This window comes from Crocodylus porosus, unplaced genomic scaffold (assembly GCF_001723895.1).
Source record: "Crocodylus porosus isolate Cpor-Errol unplaced genomic scaffold, CroPor_comp1, whole genome shotgun sequence".
Classification (NCBI taxonomy): domain Eukaryota; kingdom Metazoa; phylum Chordata; order Crocodylia; family Crocodylidae; genus Crocodylus; species Crocodylus porosus.
The window spans coordinates 196,383,833-196,402,262 of NW_017728886.1; the positions used below are offsets into that span (position 1 = coordinate 196,383,833).

An 18,430-nucleotide genomic window follows, 5' to 3' on the forward strand; every position below is an offset into this window, starting at 1 on the left:
CAGCTGACTTCCTGCCCTTTGGGCAGGGGGCTGGACTCGATGATCTCCCGAGGTCCCTTCCAGCCCTGATGTCTATGAAATCTATGAATAATGAACAGCTTTCTGTGTATTTATATTCATATTTTGAACTATAATAGCTGAAGCATTCTTTACCCAACTATATCTGTCTGATCTGTCTGCATAAGCCTTGATGAAAAGCCTTAATCAGAGCTAGCTGAGTCTTGGAAATTCCAGATGTCAGGAAATCAAATTTTGCCAAGTTCTTTGCTGCTGTTTAGTAATGAGCAGCATGGAACTGGCAAAAATCATCTAAATTTCAGTCACCAACTGTTAAGACTTCCAAGATTCATGAGTTAACAGCAGCCCTGCCATGCAAACTGTCCTACCTCATTTCATAGGCTTCAAGACTTCTAAGCTAACTGACTGACCTGGTCATCTCATTTCCAAATGCCTGGCTCCACAGACTTCAATAGTTTGGCAACACAAGAAGCCAGCTAGCCTAGGGCACCAGAAGCCCAGACCCATAGCTGTTCATGGAGTGGGGCTTCCCAGGAGTTCTGGACCCTGGAAGCCCTGGGTCCCCAACACTGGCCGGTTTGGATGGTCAGGCAGCACAGACTGTGAAAACATATAATTCAGCTGAGTTGGTAGGAAGACAGGCAAGTTTCTATCAGAACTCCCTATAATTCTATGATAGCTCATTAAAACAAATAAGTTTCTGTAAAACATTTTATTTTGGGGGGAAAAATGATGTTTTGTTGGAAAGTTTCTAAACTACTCCAGGCCTAAATTATGATGATGATTTTATGGCCATCAAGGTGTTACCTAGGATCTGGTTCCTGAAAGAGTTCTACTTAGAGGTTGGTTACCATATTGACTCAAATTTAAAATGACCTCCCACACCACACACCAATAATTAGATGTTATATGTGGAAACATTTTTAATTTGTTATACTTTTCCAGGTATAGAATTTAATTATTTGAGAGGTGTCTTGAATTCATCCCCCATCCCCCTGCTATGGCACAGAAAGCAGTGGCTGGTGGTTCAGGTGCCTGGTGGGATCAGATGACCCCCTTGCCTTCTGCCCCCCCCCCAATTCTTGCCTTTGCAGCCTTCCTGCCCCCCTCACCAGCACTCTCCCACCCCAGATCACCATGGCCTTTGCCCCTCCTCTCCCACTTCCCACAGTCTCTGCCCCTTCCCCTCATCCCCCTTACTGTCTTCCTTCTGGGCTTCCTTCTCTCCTGGAGCACAGCACATGGGAGCATAGCCCCTGCCAGCCATGCAGCAGTGTTGGCACTAATGATTGGCCAGGCAGGAAACAGAGTTTCCAGGTACTCTGCACCCAGGAGGCAGTCCAGCCTCAGCCAGAGCTGAGTTGTGCCTAACAGTAAGCAGGGAAAAGCTGGAGTGGGGGAGCAGAAACTGCAGAGGTCCAGTGGAAGAGTGGGCAGGAGGTTGCTGTGGGTCTGACCCTGGCCCCAACCTGAGCTCATGACCAGTCAGAGCTGCAGCAGCCATTTGCCCTTCCCCCCCGACTCCACTTTGTACACAAATCTGAGATGAGGTCTTTCCCCCATCAGTCAGCATGGGGGGTACGCTAACTGATGGGGGAAAGACCTCATCTTAGATTTGAGTAGATACAGTAATAAGTGGAAGATGCTATTTGGCAATACTTCTCAAAGACAGACATTATAAAGCTACTTACCCTTGAGTTTTTTTCAAGGGTAAAAACACTTGGTAGAATTGTATGTGCTAATACAGTGTCATTTACATCCTCATGTGATGTTAAATTTGATGGAACAGAGGAAATGAGGGTTCTGGTGATTTTATAGTAAAGATTATAGCTTTTTAATAAATGTTACTTGTCCGAATTCATGTAATGCACTAAAGACTTATGCTGGTGAGGTAACTGCTACATTTACAATTTTAGGCAATGCCATAATTTTAGTGAATGTCACAAAGCAAATATAACTGAATGGCATCCTCATTTATGGCATCTGACTTTTATATTTGCTGTAGGCATTCTTTTTCCTATATAGCAATGAAACTCTTAATACTGATGATTTGATTAAGCATATCTCTTCCTTGAACAAATATTTCTTCTGTGCTTCTAGATTTATGTTATTTCTTATTCAAATTCTTGGCCAAATACATTTGCCCTGAGCAATATTTTTCTCTTTGTTGTAGCACTGTTAAAACACTAACAGTATTAAAAACAAGAATTATTAAATACTTACCACTTGGCTTATGTCATATCCCCAAGGAAGAAAAAGAACTCCTGTGTTATATTTTTCCCAGTGTGAAATCATAAAGTTCAGCAAGCCAATGCTTAATGAGAGAAACATTTTATGTAGGAGAAAACCAGTTTGCTCATTACCACGTGAGCAAAGTGAAAAAAAATTGAAGATGAAGATGGAAGTAGCCCAGCTATCCAACCCATGGTCAAATAACTCCCCCAAGGGGGTGCTGCACTGAGTCCTTCGAGCATGTTTCCCATCTATGGAGTCTGGAAAGGGGAAGAAAAGAAAGAAAAAAATTAAAGGCATGACCAAAAACAACCATTTTTCTCAGGTTTTTAACTACTGTATGTATGGAAGAAAGTGTATAGAGCTTAAAGGTGATCACTTACATTGTGAGAATCCTGTCTCCCAAAGGCTTCCCTGATATTCTCTCTCCATCTACTGTTTACAGTAGAACTATACAGATTTACATTGGGTGAGAAGCTGACATGGTTTCTAATTCACCCACTATTGTGTAATGTCCTTTCTGACCTCTGACTCAAGGGTCTTGTCTTAGTCTACTTCCTAAAATGGTGTGGGTAGAGCCAATGGACTTACATATTTGAAATTAGGAAATGTACAAGTATTTGCAGGATCAGGGCCATAGAAAAGAATGAGCTGAAGAAAAGCTTACAGATAAGTGGCTATTATCATGAGTTAGAAAATAACATAAGTATTTTTTTAATATTGCTTGAGTGTTACTTAAAGATTCTGTAGCTAATCTTAATAATTAACTAGTGACAGTGTCTTAGCCTAATTGCATTATACAAGCAATAATTTTAATTCCACCACCTCTACTTACAACTAATTAAAAGGACACAGAAACTGTAGGTTGCATATTACTTACTTCCATGCGTTACTGAGCAGTATTATACATACTGTTGCATTTATGCTTTAGCAGTCTAGACTAGAAAATTGTGGGACCTCATTTTACACTTCATAGGTTTTAGACATCTAACTGGTATTGTTACTACTTCAGTACTCAAAGAGGTGTTAAAAGCTGGGAGGTATACTCCATTAATATGAGACAAGAAACAAGTTTCCTAGATTGGTTTCATACTGTCAAAAAATAAATAATCTCATTAAACTGTTCTGTCTTCATCATCCTGAACAAAATTCCTTTCTCAATAGTGTAAATGAAATCATCTAGGGATTCATGCATAAGACGGTGCTGCGTGCAAACTAGTAATTGAAGTTGCCAATATCAAGGAAAAATATTTATTCTTTAAAATATGCTTCTAGAATACAATCAACAGACATATTTGCCTTCCTAGTACTTGAATAAACACAACTGACCCAACTACTTTAAAAATTGTCTAACCTATATTCAAATTGTGTAATTTTGGATGAAAGACACTTTTTCAAGGAGAGGGATAAAAATATTGGTCCCTTAGTGTATTATTATTTAGTCATGTTTGCCACACATGAATAGCCAAGTTAGGCTAGTAAATTGTGCAGATCATACTTCCTTATTTGTTTTCCTCTGGAGGACTGTTTTGGCTACAGGACTTAGGTCTCCAATGCTTTCATAGAATTCATCTAATAATAAAAGACTAGAAAATAAATAGAGAAATGGCATAATGCATAAGCAAAAATCAGATCTTAACAGACCATTTGTGAGTCTTACATAAGGATCTACCAAATCTTTCAGCAAAATAAAAAAAATGGTAGTTTCAGTGTCAATTTGCAAGGACATATCACAATCATTTTATATATTTAATGGAAGATGTATATAGTCCACAAACATTTATATTATCTCTGTGTGTGTGTGTGTGTGTGTGTGTGTGTGTGCGTATACATTTCCATTACCCTAGTTAAGTCGTATATTTTGATTTTGGATTTAATAAACCTTGACTTGTCTTAAAGTTTACATGACATTTAAAAAGCAAAGCCTGCGTGTCTTATTCTAAGGAACAAAGTGAAAAATAAGCACTGTCCTTACAAAAGCAAGTGCAAAGAGTCAAGGAGTTTGAAGGAAATGAGTATCATTTTTAAAAAATGTACAAGATTTGCATTGTGTATCATAAGTAAATAGGGTTCTTTATAGCCTTCCAATGGGAAATCTGTAGCTGCACAGAGTTTATTCTGTGATTAAATATTATTTCAGATTAAGATTCAGACTACAGATGTAAAACAATTCCATATGTATCAATTCATCATGGCTTTGACTGCCACCATTGCATCCTTATCCTTTTAAGGATTCGTCGTCAGAGGCCCAACTGGCCAATAACATACTCTGTTTTATAAGACTGAGCAGCAAAATTTCCAGTTAGATTTCCAGGGTTTCATACAGTTTGGAGGTCACACATGTACCTTGGAATCTACCTCAGCATCGAATTCCTAATTATGAAAAATCAGTCACTTCATTAGACTCACTAAGGATGCAGAAGAAATGAGGATCATGTAATAAACAGCTACTTCTGCTTATGATTTGAAAGGCTTTAGCCATCAGAAATCAACTTCAAGTGATCATAATGCCAATGCCTTACCATGCCAGAGAAAAAATAAGCCTTGAAGAGAAATTTAGTTTCTCCTGGGAGAGTCGCTGATCTCCCAGGAGAAACCACAATTATACAGATGTTCAGACTTTTTCTCCCAAAATAAAAATGGCTGCTCCAGGACAAAAATAACCTGGGCACAACCAGGGTTAAATCACTTCCAGGAGAGTTTCTCCTGGGAAAGCACATGTCTGTACATGATGACAACACAGGCTGACCATGAGCCATCTGGGTTAGCCAATCAGAGCTTACCTATGCACTGCTCTGATATGTTGCAACGCAGACTAAGGCAGCCTGTGGAGCATGCTAAGATGTGTGCACAGCTCTGCCACCCCCCTCTTCCATCCCACCTCTGGCTGCACAGTGTCAACACTGCAAGCTCTTTACTATTCAAGGCCTCAACATTTCAATGTCTGTACACCTGACTCCGGGTCAGTCTTACTACCATGAGAACAAACCTGGGAGAATTCTAGATTATTTTAATGTGTGTATGAGCCATAATCTTAATCATTATATTTACAAGAGCATCACAGAAGCAGTATAGGCAAACCCAAGATTACACTACTATTAAGAAAAGTTTTAAAAATTCTATTGTATTTTTTTAATTAGGTTTCAATGGTCTTTAAGTTTCAGTATATTATCAAACAACTGAAAAGCAATGTTTTGCGAGCAGGCCAAAATTTCTTTACAATCTATTTTGATTTAATATCAACGTAGGCATTATTATTTAAAACTATATGTAAGCTTCATATATGTAAGTTTTCCATCATACTTTACCTAAAGTATAAGCACAAAAGGTGGCAAAAGCACTAAATAGCCACACCCATGTTGGAATACTCCCAGGACTGGTACCTGAAAGAAACTGGAGGTGAGAGGTGGGAATAACAGGGGTTATAAATACAGAAATCCACCTAAAAGGTGCATGTGTGCATGTACAAGCTATGACTAATTAGTTCATTAGGTAAATAAAATTAAAGCAAGAAAATTTTGTGAACTGAAAACAACAGGCACTTTCAGTGATCCATATTAGTTACACCTAATTGATTTCAATCATATAGTGCTTAGAGGGGCAAAATATTTACAGGTGCATTCACATTTTTAATATCAAAAGCAATATACAGCAGATTTTTCCAGCTTAAGTGACTATATAATTGCATGAGGTTATAGTGATAACAAGCAAAATTCTTTGTTCATGTCCTGTGCAGACTAAATTATAACTACTTACTCTGAAAACTAATTACTGTAATAACTAGAAAAACTAATTGGTTGTTGTTTGTGCAGTACTCTGAATCCATAGAATATTACATAATTTTCAAAAAATATTTTAATAATATCCGTGTTAGTTTTGTACATTAGTTTCCTTTTATTTCTGGAAACCAAGAGACTGGAAATGAACCTGAAAAAATAAAAAATATGAATTGGATAGAAGCACAAAGATGACTGCAAAACTACTGCATTTTTATCTTTGCGTACTTAGAGAAATAGGTCACTGCCACCAAGAGCTTGCAAACCAATGAGGCAGTAGCATAGGGGTGGGCAATTATTTTGGCTGGAGGGCCACTTAATGAGTTTGGTAAACTGTTGAGGGCCCCAAGGGTAGTCCCACCTTTTGACAGGTGGCCCACCCCCTGGTCATCATCTTGGAACTGGAAATCCTGTCCCTGACCCCTGACCTTTGCCACCGGAAGTCTAATCCCTTGCCCCCAGAAGTACTCCTTTTGGGAGGGTTGCCATCTGAACAAGAAAAAAAAAATCATATACTAAAAGTCAAACATTAACGTATTTTAATTTTATTGCAAAAAATAAGAACCCTTGTTGGGAGCAGCGGGGGTGGGGGCAGCTCCCACTACTGCACACACCCCAACCCGCACCCAACCACAGTTGTACAGGGCCTGCCTGTCCCCCAGCTTAAGCCCCACTCCCTCCCTCACTGCTGTGTGTGGGCGGGGGTGGGGCAGATCGATGCCCCAGTGGTGAGGGAGGAAGTGGGGTACAGGTAGGAGGAGGGACTGGGGTGAGTGGGGCCCCAGCTGAGCCAGGCCTGATGGTGCGACAAGTGCAGCCTGGGTAGATCATTCAGAGGCACAGGGGGAGGGGAGGGAGCTCCTGCCACTGTGCACACCCCAGAAGAAGTCTGGGGCCATGTGTCCCTAATCTGTGCACAGAGCAAAGGCAGCTGCTGCTGTGTGCTGCACTTTGCTCCTGGTTGCAGCTGCCCCAGGAGAAGTGCGATGCTACGTGCCTGCTGTCACTGGGCAAAGCCATACCCTCTACCCTCCCGGTGGTGGGATGCACATGATGTCATGCAGGTCTCAGGGTAGCAGGGCTCAAAGACCAGCATGCAGTGGCAGCTGCCTCCACCCTGCATGCAGATTGGGGTGGGGGGAACATGCCCCCCAGGCCTCCATTTGTCCCACTGCCCAACTGGAGCCCCACTCACCCCAGCCCCTGCTCCTGCCTGTGCCCTTCTCCCTCCCTCACCAGTGGGGTCTTGATCTGCCCTCTCCATGCCCCTTTCCCTTCCCTCTACCCTTCCCACACAGATTTGCCTGCTGGAGGGAGGGATGCACACATGCACCCAAATAATTTTTTCGTCTTTTGCCTATGCAAGGAGGAGCTGCTGGAGGCTGAGGAAGCCGAGCAGGTCCCCTGGCAGCTGCAGCAGCGGCAACAGTAGTCCCACCCAGAACCTGCATGTTGTCTGGGCTGGGCCCTTCTGCACACCAGGATGGGAGTGAGGTGCATGGGTTAGGTGGGATACAATTAATTGGTGGGTGCCTGCAGGCCAGATGGAATTCCCTGGTTGGGTCAGATCTGGCCCATTGGCCATATATTGCCTGCCCCTGCAGTAGCAACTTTCAACCCTTATGCCACGGGGAGAAACCAACGGGAAAACCCTGAGGAGCCCAACGGGAACACGGGGAGCAGGAGGTGGTTGGGGAAAGAAAAGAAAAAAAGAGAGAAGCAAACAGAAAGATTCTTACCTTTAGCCAGAACCACGGCAAAGCCAGAAATGGGGGTGGGACCTGAGCAGCTTGTTAGCCACATTTTTATAAAGTTGCGGCCAGCTGATAACAGCAACTGCAGGAGCCGGCTGGGGGAGTTAAAAGGAGCTGTGGAGCGCTGGAGGGGGAATCTCTCCTGGAGTCCCCTCGGAGGGGAGGAGCGTGGGGGGTTTGCATCCTGCAGCCCCAGAGGAGAGAGCAAGACCCTGCAGAAGGAGAGCGCCGCTGGCAATGAGGCAGGAGGTGAGAGGGCAGAGCAGAGACTCGGAGACAGAAGGGAGCAGGAGAGGTTTGAGACCCGGAGTTTCCCAGAAAGGGTCAGGAGGGTCAGCAGAAGCCAGAACGCTGGATCAGGTGGGACCGTAGAGAGCTCGGACAGCCCCACGGAGGTACCCCAAGTGGAGGCTGAAGGGCACCGTCAGCGGGAAGGGCGATGGAGGATGGGCAATAGCCACATAGAGCTGCCTCACCAGAAGATGTGAGGGAGACGTGCCAAGGGGGTTCATCGGGAATACAGTGAACCCACAAGCTTGATAGAGAATGAAGGGGAGGATGTGGAGGACAACAGGTTGACCCAGACCCAGTCTAGGCTTACCAAGGGTCTTAGAGGCCGCAGCCAGTGGGAATAGGGCAGGCTGTAGGAATAGGCATAAAAGCGGGCAAAGGCCATCCCTTGGTAACTGATGTTTCTTTGCTGGTGATATACTTTCTGCTTTCTTTTGTTGCCCACTTTGGGAGGGGTTGTGAGGTGAGGAGCCCAGATAGGGTTCAACCACGGGCAAGAACAGTCAGCTGTGAGGAGGAAGGTGGCAAAGGGGACCTTTAGCCAGACTTTGCTATAGCTTACTAAGGAAAGGCCGTGAAGCCCCAGCTATCGGGGGAGCGTGGCCGAAGACCGTCAGCATTCATCAAGGTGGGGTGTAAGAGAGAGGTAGAGGGGAGGTGGAGCCTTGCAGAAGATCATCGTCCCATGGCCCTATGTGCGAGAAATGCTGACAGTCAAACCCTACCACTGGGGCAAGATCAAAGTCGTGGCAGACGAGACTGGGGAGAGACTGTCCTGGTCAATGACACCAACTCCGCGGGGATGGACAGGCAGACAACCCCAAACATCTGGGGATGCATAGCACATGACCAGATGTTCAAAACCAGGTGGGTACACTTTACATGTGTGAACAGTTTTCACAGGTTTTCTACATTCTGTGTGAGATACTGCACACGCGCACACACACCCTTGATGGAATGAGATGCCAAAATCTAAAGCAATGCTACTAAAGACATTTTATTCAAGTTTAATATCTGCTCTCTGAAAGCAAAGATGTCTCTTTGTGATCCTTAGCTGCAAATTGTCACCAGCCCAGCTAACTGAATCAGCTATGCTTATGTATGAAGTTGATATACAAAAGATTACTAATGACATTTTCTATCAAGAAGGAGAAATGTAACATTAGAAGTAGGTCTGAAAGCTACAGATATGAGTCCAAATATATGCTCGCTTAAATCATGGTTACAAATATATTCAAATTCAGTGTGGCACCATAGTATAGAAAGCAGGGTAAAATTGGCCAAAAAAAAGTGTGTGTTGAATATTCAAGCAATGCTTTTAGCATTTATCAACAATTCATTACTGTATATCTAATAATGAAGTGAATGATCACCAAGGTGAGACTAAATTGACATTGGATTTGCCTAGTCTGGATATATACTGCCTGTTCAGCTCCTCCTTGTATATAGACTGACAGCAGGCATGGCACGTCTAGAACTGTTTTGATCAATATATACCAAATGACCTTCAGAAACAGCCTCCTTAAATATATCAAAGGAATGAAAAAGTAAAAATATCTCAAGGGGCAAAGATTGTATTTTTTCTAGATTATCCAGTTTATAAAAAGGAAGGATTTTACTGTGTGAATCACCTGAGAGCGATCTGGGTAGTTATTCTTCCTACATAAAGATGAGGGAGGAACTATCCAATGCTTAAGATGGGGAAGAAGCCGGGTTCACAAGTATTCAGTTCCAATAGGCTTTTGATCTGACCCATAATCAAAATAAACCTAGATTCATACTTTAGAAATAAGCAGATCTAAGAAAAGTAGTTTAGAACCCATTTTTGTTTGGTATTTGGCCAAAATACTTGAATTTGGAGACCAAAAACATGTTTAAATCATTAAAGATAATAGATACTTATTTGGACACAGATGATTGGAAAGTAAGGCAGGAAAATAATTTTTCAGGGCCTGAGGGGGGTTTTTTTGTGATTTATTTTACTTAAGAACTGATTATTGTATCATATTCCTGTCACGCTTCCTGAAGTCAATAGCAGTCTTTAGCAGACACAGGTTCAAGCTTATAAAGCAAGGTTAAACTTAATGCTCTTCAGCAAACATTTTCATCCAATGGCCTGACCTATAATAAAATATGTAAAGACAGATCCCTGCATCCACCCACACCTCTACTGAAATCAAGGGGGCTTTGCACTGGTGGGGGAAGATGGGAGAGAGATGTCTGCCACCACACATGTAGAATGTGGCTTGAGTAGCTTCATGAGTCTAAAAAAATGGATTACTACCTGATGCCGTGTAGTCCCAGTCATAAAAAGATAACAGAAAATAATTAATTAAAAGCATCACAAATCCAGAGAAGGTTAACAAGTTAGGAGCAACCCACTGAGGCACTATCTGTAAAAATATTTAAAATAAAGGAAAAATCAGATTTGACATTAAGAATACATTTTTGTAACCTACTATTTTATAATCTTTAAAGCTAAGGCAACGTATGTGCTGTCCATAAATCAAGATTTTAATACCCTGCAGGTATTTCATATTTTTAAGGAGTTCTCAATTTTATATAGTTTTAACTTCTAAAACAAATGCTTAAACATCTTTCCTTAACTACTGTCTCCTACCCTAAATATTGAACCATTTTTATAAATAGTGTAGCTTTAAAATGGCAGATTTCATATCTTATTCACACATAAATATAGTCCTTACTCTTCCTCACTCCTTGGAAAAGTTTATCATGTTTCTATACAGAAGAAATGCAAGAAGACTGCAGCACCACACTGTGGTATTCAGGCAGCATTTAGCAGCATCCAAGCAACATTGTGACAATCTTGGAAAGGACTCTCTAACATGATAGACCCACAAAACTGTAGAACTTCAGAGGGAATGCATCTATAATTAGACCCAAAAAAATGAAAGAAAGAAAGAAAATGAGATGCCCAATGAAAAAGCCTACCAGGTAGTCCATTCTCATCTACTCATTCTAGGCCCTACAATTCTCAGATCTCCACAAAGCAGCTGTTTCCAGGTTCAGCTTCTCCTTCACCTTTTCCTGGGTTTCTTTAGCTTAACATATCAAATTTTCTTTATTATTTTTTGCTAGAACACATTTCCAGAGAAAGGATTTTTAACAGTTAACCACAGCTGTGACTGTCATACTGTAACTGTGGTCAGTGGCAGTAAGTTAATGGTACAATGGGATGTGAACCCTGATTCCAAAGCCATGCCACATGTGCATGGCAGGAGTTGCAATTCTTGGGATGAAGAATACAATTTCACAGATTCCAATCATGCAACTGCTGGTTCATCAAGAACAGGTCCCCAATGGCAAGCTTCCTGCAGCATGTGTGGAGCCTGAAATTATGACCCCAGGCTTCACATATACTAGCAATTTGAAACCATGTGTGGTATAGCTCTGCATGGGCTGCCTCCTCTGCAGGCTTGCAGGTTTACAGGTTCTAGGTGGGGGAAGCTGATGGGCTCCTCACTCTTGGCAAGTTTAAACCTGCACATAAGGAAGCAGTGCACGGGCTGCCCAGTGCACAAGCTTACAGATGCCAGGAGTGGAAAGCTCACTAAATGTAGAGATTTATCATAGGATTAACATGTTAATTTAAGATTAATGTCTACAAGAGGTCCATGTGCATAAAAAGCACTGGAGGCTTTATAAGTGAACTGTGTGACATGTTTGAGGAATGGAAGCACTTATAAAGAAGAACCTCATCCATATCACACATAACTAAACAATCCAAGTTTAATTTCCAAAAAAGGATGCCATCAATAAAATAACAAAGTAAACTTGACAAACACTTAACTCTTTCTTTAAAATGTGTTAAGATAGTTTTTACCTACAAATAAAGTAAATTTAAAATTAAATTTGGGACTGAGTTCTCTATTAGCTACATTGGTTTTAAATGTACCTTTTCATATTTTGGCGATGTTTTTCTCTGCCATTTTATTATGTAAATGATCCATATATAAACCTGGACTAGCTGATTAACACTTTCAGATTAGGGCATCTGTATGTTATTACAATACAAAAAATTAGTAAAACATTGTGAAACTGCCAGTGTGCTGGGGATCTGGACTTAATGGGACTCTTTCAGTCCTATGTTCCTAAAAAAACCCTGAAAATAGGGAAATTTCCTAATCATTTTCATTTGTCTCTTAGCAATTTATTTTAACAACAGTAATTAAAATCATTGTAGTATGATTTTTAAATATGATTTTATTTATACTTGTGTCAGATTGGTCTAGTCATTTAAAAGCATTACATAAATGATATAATATGATATGCAGTCCTATGTATAGGACTGCAATTATTACAAAATACTTTTATAAATCTTTATTGCCAACAAATTTTCCTCAGGGTTTCCTAAGGAAAACATGTACAAAGAATGCTTCCATTTCTCTTACCCATCTTATAACATTGATCTCAAACTCAGCATGCTGAGCAAGATTTGCAATTCTGTACTCTTCTACCTTTTTATATCAAGCATTTGCTCCCAAGCAGAAAAGGTATGTGTGACAGGAGTAGGACTAGGTAAGGATAATGTCCTCACTAAAGACACATTATGAAGATCTACCTGATGCACATGTTCTTATGCAAGTTAGGACATTTGCTGATGAAGAAAAGCATGTGGTCAAGGCTCTGATCCTTTCCTTCTATTTTTATGAGTGTAACAGTGGCTCCTAATTAGGGACAAGACACTAAAAGAGAGTAATTGTGGGGCAGGAAACCTTGGAAAGACAGATTATAACTCAAACTGGGCCAGCATCAGGAGGCCCTGTGATGAACAGGGCAGGCAAAAGCACCTGGGGTGTAATTCCAGCTATCTGAGTACTGCCTCTGATACTGATGATTAAAACTAAAGGCATGGCAGATGAAGTGGGGAGGTCACCATTAAGCCTGGGTGTGAAGCTAGGTGGCAGAAGACCACCTGTGAGACAACCAGGCCTGTCACAAAAGGGGATGGGAAACATATTTATTCCATTCCACAATATGATGGGGACAAAAGATTATTTTCTTAAATTTGCAACCTAGCAAGAGTTAATTATATAAAAATGATTGCTCTTGCATCTTGTCTTTTTTTTCATAAAATGAAATCACAGTGCTCGTTTTATGACACCATAATCATTTTATGTGACTATACTGTGTCCATAAACACAATTTTACTGTTGAATTAAGCATAAATAGTATCTTATTCATAAAACAAACGTATGGAAAGATTAGAAAAATTTCTGACTAACTATATCCATTTTCTTTTGAATTGATTCTATCTAATCTCAAGTTTGCTCAAGTATATTTTCCTTTCCTATACACATAAGATGCCATTAGTACCTTGAATCTCAAGAAAGTACAGATTTATGTAAGAGATGATTACTAGTATTCTCCAGTTAACCAAATGGTTAGTCATACTTAAAAATATCTGCATATCCTATTGCACCCAAAAGATAGCACCCCCTGATCTTTCTTTTTTTAATGAGGATGGAAACTGCTTTGATTTTCAGAGTCTTAGAGAAATGCCCAATGCTCCAAGATCAAGTCCCTTTGCACGAATTTTAGACTGCATTTACCATCTAGGCAGCATATGTTGTAGGAAAAATAAATTGTACTAAGGATAACTTCCCATGTCACAAAGCTGTGTAATGAAGGATATTAAAAAAAAAGTCTTCACTTCTGTACAATGATGAGGACAAGCTATGTACAACTCTGGTCAGAAGGTATGTATACACATATAATATAATGTAAAAAAAAAAAGTGCCTTGAATTATCTCCATCTCAAATATAGCTATCTATTCCATGAAATGTTTTTTTCTCATTCATATATTTAATTTCAGCTCTAAAATCATCATCTGATATATAAAATTATATATATCTTCTATACCTTAACACAAACTTTTACTTTTGCATGTGATGTTTGTAAACAAGAAGACTCTTACCTTTACAATTTGGTCCCACATAGGCTGCAAAACATGTACTGACAAAGGGTTTGTATCCACAACACTGTACTGTAAAAGGGGGGCAAAACAAACATGTTAAAATATAAGAAATTGAACAACTGTTTCTGCAGGAAGCTATACCTTTCGGACTCTTAAAGCAGATCAACTTAAAATAGATTAGCCTGAATGTTTACTCTGCCACAAATAAAATTTAAATTTAATTGAAAATTGCTAACCATATAGTAATGCCAGTAACACAATACATATTTCTCTCTCTTGCTTTCTCAGAGAAATAGAGACCAGTTCTGTAATAATATTATGCATGGAATAATCACTGTTCTCAGTGTTGGCAGATGACAGAACAAGGAGCAATGGTCTCAAGTTGCAGCAAGGGAAGCTTAGGTTAGATATTATGAAAATCTTTCTCATGAGAAGGGTAGTAAAGCACTGGAACCAGTTACCCAGAGAGGTTGTGGACTCTCCATCTTTGGAGGTTTTTAAGATACAGCTAGACAATGCCTTGGCTGAGATAATATAGTTGAGGATGGTCCTGCTTTGAGCACGGGGTTGTACTAGATGAATCCCTGAGGTCCCTTCCATCCCTAACTTTCCATGATTCTGTCAATTCTTGTGTATACCTTCTATGGTATCCTTTTAAATACTGTTATTTTATCTCTCTCTGGTTAAATTGTCTTCAATTGGATCCTCTGAAATGGGTGTTTTCTGTACATGCTGCTAGAATGTAGATTGTCTAGCTAACCTGAATGATAACTAGAACACTATTTTCCTTTACATGTTAGAAACCAGTCTTATTGCAGCTCTTGTATCAAAGTGATAATAGCTCCACTATTCTAATTGTTGCAAGGTAATTTCACTGCAAGAATCTTGGCATGTGATAAAGTTATGATAAGGCAATAAGGGCCAACCTTTTGAGCAGGCATGTCACAAATTAGCCTCACACCCTCCCTGTATGCTACTGTGATTCCCCCTCTCTGCTGTGATCTCCCCAATCCCCAGTCTGTTCCCCTGCTTTCTGTCTCCTGCCATATCTCCTGGGCTAAGTACAGACATTCAGGAGGTTACATCAGATTCAAAATGGCTGCCAGATTTAAACTTAGCTAGTTCCAGTGCCAACCTTACACTTACACATCCAATTTCAGTAGTCTAAACCTGTGACTATACGGAAGTTCCATGCATACAAACAGGTCTAAAAATCACAGAACCCGGTTTAAGATAAACCTGGACAGGGGTGCAGGTTCACTGGGGGCACCCCCCACCCCACCTGCAGGTCATGCCTCCCCCCCACCCTTGTGGGTCATGCCTACTCCCTCCTACCCCACCCGTGAGTTGTGCCTGTTCCCTCATCCCCCAGCAGAACCTCGATCCCCACCCCCCATCCCGACCTACCTGATATCAGGCAGCCATTTTGAATTGGTTTAACCTCCCTCTAATGCCCCCAAATGTCTGTACATAGCCCTGCCATTCTGCCTGTCCCCTCCCTGATCTGCTGTATACTACATAGGCTACCTGTGCTATTTGTAGTACCAGAGCCCTGAGAGAATATAAAATATCTAAACAGCTAAGAATCTAGGTAACAATGAAGTATTCTACAGTTTTGTCATTTTTTTCTCTTTCCTTCATCTCCATTCCAAGCCTAATTAACTTTCATTTTGGAAGGACAAAAATACCAATAACAGAGGTACAATTTGGTTCTTTCTATATACCCATCAAAGCTAAAGGGACCTACAAATAAATGAGGCTTTACATCTGCATTCCAGCAGTACAAAGGCTATGTCTATGAGACATCCCCACTGGAGCACATGTTTGCAGGCACACCTTGCTCCTGCTTTCATGCGCCAAGCATGGAAATGCAGCAGCAAAGCTGCTTGAGAGGCCTCTATGGCTGCTCCATAGTTAGGGACCTACTTAATTCATGGTTTCAAGGAAACCACAAAATCCAGGTTTTTCCACAAAATCAGCAACAAAAAACTATAATAAAAATAAAATGCTGGCTCCCCAGTAGGGGCAGGCACTAGATGGCGGGAGAGCACAAAGGACAGTAGATAAGATGATGGCTCCCACCTCGACCCTCCTTCCCCTGCCAGGGCCTCTGCACCAATCAGGACCAAGGAGTGGGGGCAGCCATCCCTCCTCCCCCTCAGTCTCTCTGCCAGTCAGCACCAAGGGGTGAGGCTGCCATGAAATGCCCATGAAATCAGCTCTGCACACTGCACATGGGCCATGAAAAACCCTTTGTCTTGCTGCAATTTAAGTAGGTCCCTATCTATAGTATGCTACCTTGAGCCTTGATGTGGAGGTGATGCCCTGAGCTGATGGCTGGGCATGTGGTGGAGCACCCCTTCCAGGATATACCAGGAATACTATATAGACCTATTATTATAGTATTAGTGGGTTATCTTTTTTGCTAAGCATTTTACAAACATATAGTAAGAAGCAATCTCCAGTCCAGGGAATTATAAGCTAAGTAACACAAAAGAGGAAGCTTGTGGCCTAATGGGAACATCACTATTATAATTTAACTATGAAAAAAGTGATGCGAAAAGAAGATAGTGTTTCTACAAAGAGGATGCTTACTGTAAAAGTGACAAAAGAATACAAGTATAGCAAGGGCTGAAGCAGACTTTGAGACTGTGCTCTTTCAAGCAGAGCTTTGTGCAGTATAACTCTTTTTCTTATCCCTCTGAAAAGTCCATGGGTAGATAATTCTGCTCCTGCTTTTAGTAGAATCAATAACTATACAAGATTCATGAAAATCATGATCTAATCTTTAGTAATATCAATAAATTTTTTTTTATTGAAATCTGAAGTTGAAATGCATATACTGCTATTTCTTTACATTATTCCTATTTTACAGCCTTAAATTGCTGAAGTGGATTTGTGTGTTCTTGCTTCTTCTTGTTGTTCTTAACTGATAACATTGAAATCTTGCTTGGGGAGAATTTTCCCTGAAATTGCTCAATTTTTGTTAGAAAGTCAAGTCAAGGGCTTCTTTTGTAACCTATATAAACTAGGACACAAAACTGTTAAGCAAACACCCTGTTCATATTTACAACCAACACTGCTTTCTAATACAGTACAGAACTTCAACAGGTCAGGAAAGCTAAAATAATTTTATCCTCTTCTATTTGGATTTGCAGTTTGAACTATATGGGATTTGTGCCAGTAACTAGGCCAAAGAGACTTAGGTAATTTTTTGATACTTCAGACACTGCTGGCAGCTTCAAAACCACTTTGCAGCTGTTGAATAACCCTACAGGCACTTACACTTCTTTGCAGGTTTACTTGCACAGAGCCACTTAAGTCCTGACCCGCCCCCCCCCCCCCAATAGTACCTGAGTGGAGTCCTAACTTAAGTCAATGCTATAGAACTGAGATCTTCAAAATTCCTTACCTATACTGGTTCATGAGAACCTGCTTGGAGAAGGCACAGCAAATTGAAACGCTGCAACAGTGTTTTTAATCCTGCTCTATCTAAGTGCTGCTCTTCACCGCTACACTTTGCTTCTGCTTAGGTCAGCTGATTTCTAATGATTACTTTTTTTAGGTGCCAAACGCTGTAGAAACTTGAGTTCCCCAACTGGGCACTTTAGGGTTACTCCAGACATCAATTTTGTCACTTGGATGAACTGCAGGCTTTTGAAGAGAACACAGAAAAATGGGAAGAATTAAAATGGAAAACTGACATTTCTTCTTTGAATAATTCCAGCCTCACTCTCATTCACATGTACACACAGTAAATGGTGTTGCAAAAGATATGCAAATATTCTTCCATCATGGTAGCAAAAATACAGCTGGCTTAGTTGTATATCAGATCTTATTTGTTATATTCTGCTCCAAAGAAAATATTCACACCCATCAAGGCCATGTAGTCTCCAGGGATTTATTGTTCCTGATTCTTTAGAAAATTAGTAGGTGAATCTACACATGCAATTAATGCAAGTGAATAAACTCCAGTGCAATGTCAGCTTGAGTAAACTAATTCAGATGTTATCATCGAATGTGCGTTTAAGCACAGTAATTTACTACGCCATCAATAGTACTTGTGTCTGATGGGACTATTTGATGGCATGTTAAATTGGTCTATGTTGACCCAATTACCATGTATGTGAAAACAGTGACACTTTACTCTGCAGTAAATTAATCTACGGTGCAGTAAAGTGCATGTGCAGACACACCCAGTTAGTAGAACAGAGGTACCCAAATTATGGTCTCTATTTCTTGATCGGACATTAGGGCACTACTCAGTGTTCTGAAATAAATGTGCCTGCCACTTATTGTGCAGTAGTCCCATAATTTTCATGCTGCTTCAACAACAAAGAAAGGCATGTAGTTATTGTCGGGGAAAACCGAAGGATCGGGCCCCAAGGTCACGGTGGGCCGGGGTGGCAATTAGATACGG

The 18,430-nt window shown here is 40.8% G+C and overlaps 1 protein-coding gene across 1 annotated transcript in view; it reads right to left on the reverse strand.

The window, feature by feature from the left end:
• LOC109318472 (ethanolaminephosphotransferase 1-like) overlaps positions 1 to 18,430 on the reverse strand; it is an 81,421-nt gene that overhangs the window by 38,194 nt on the left and 24,797 nt on the right. The window contains exons 2-5 of the mRNA XM_019547767.1: positions 14,011 to 14,079; positions 10,356 to 10,464; positions 5,559 to 5,633; positions 2,242 to 2,510 (exon numbers count right to left, since the gene is read on the reverse strand). Of these exons, the coding sequence (XP_019403312.1) occupies positions 2,242 to 2,510; positions 5,559 to 5,633; positions 10,356 to 10,464; positions 14,011 to 14,031 (474 nt within the window). The 5' untranslated portion in view covers positions 14,032 to 14,079. The remainder of the gene's footprint in view (positions 1 to 2,241; positions 2,511 to 5,558; positions 5,634 to 10,355; positions 10,465 to 14,010; positions 14,080 to 18,430) is intronic.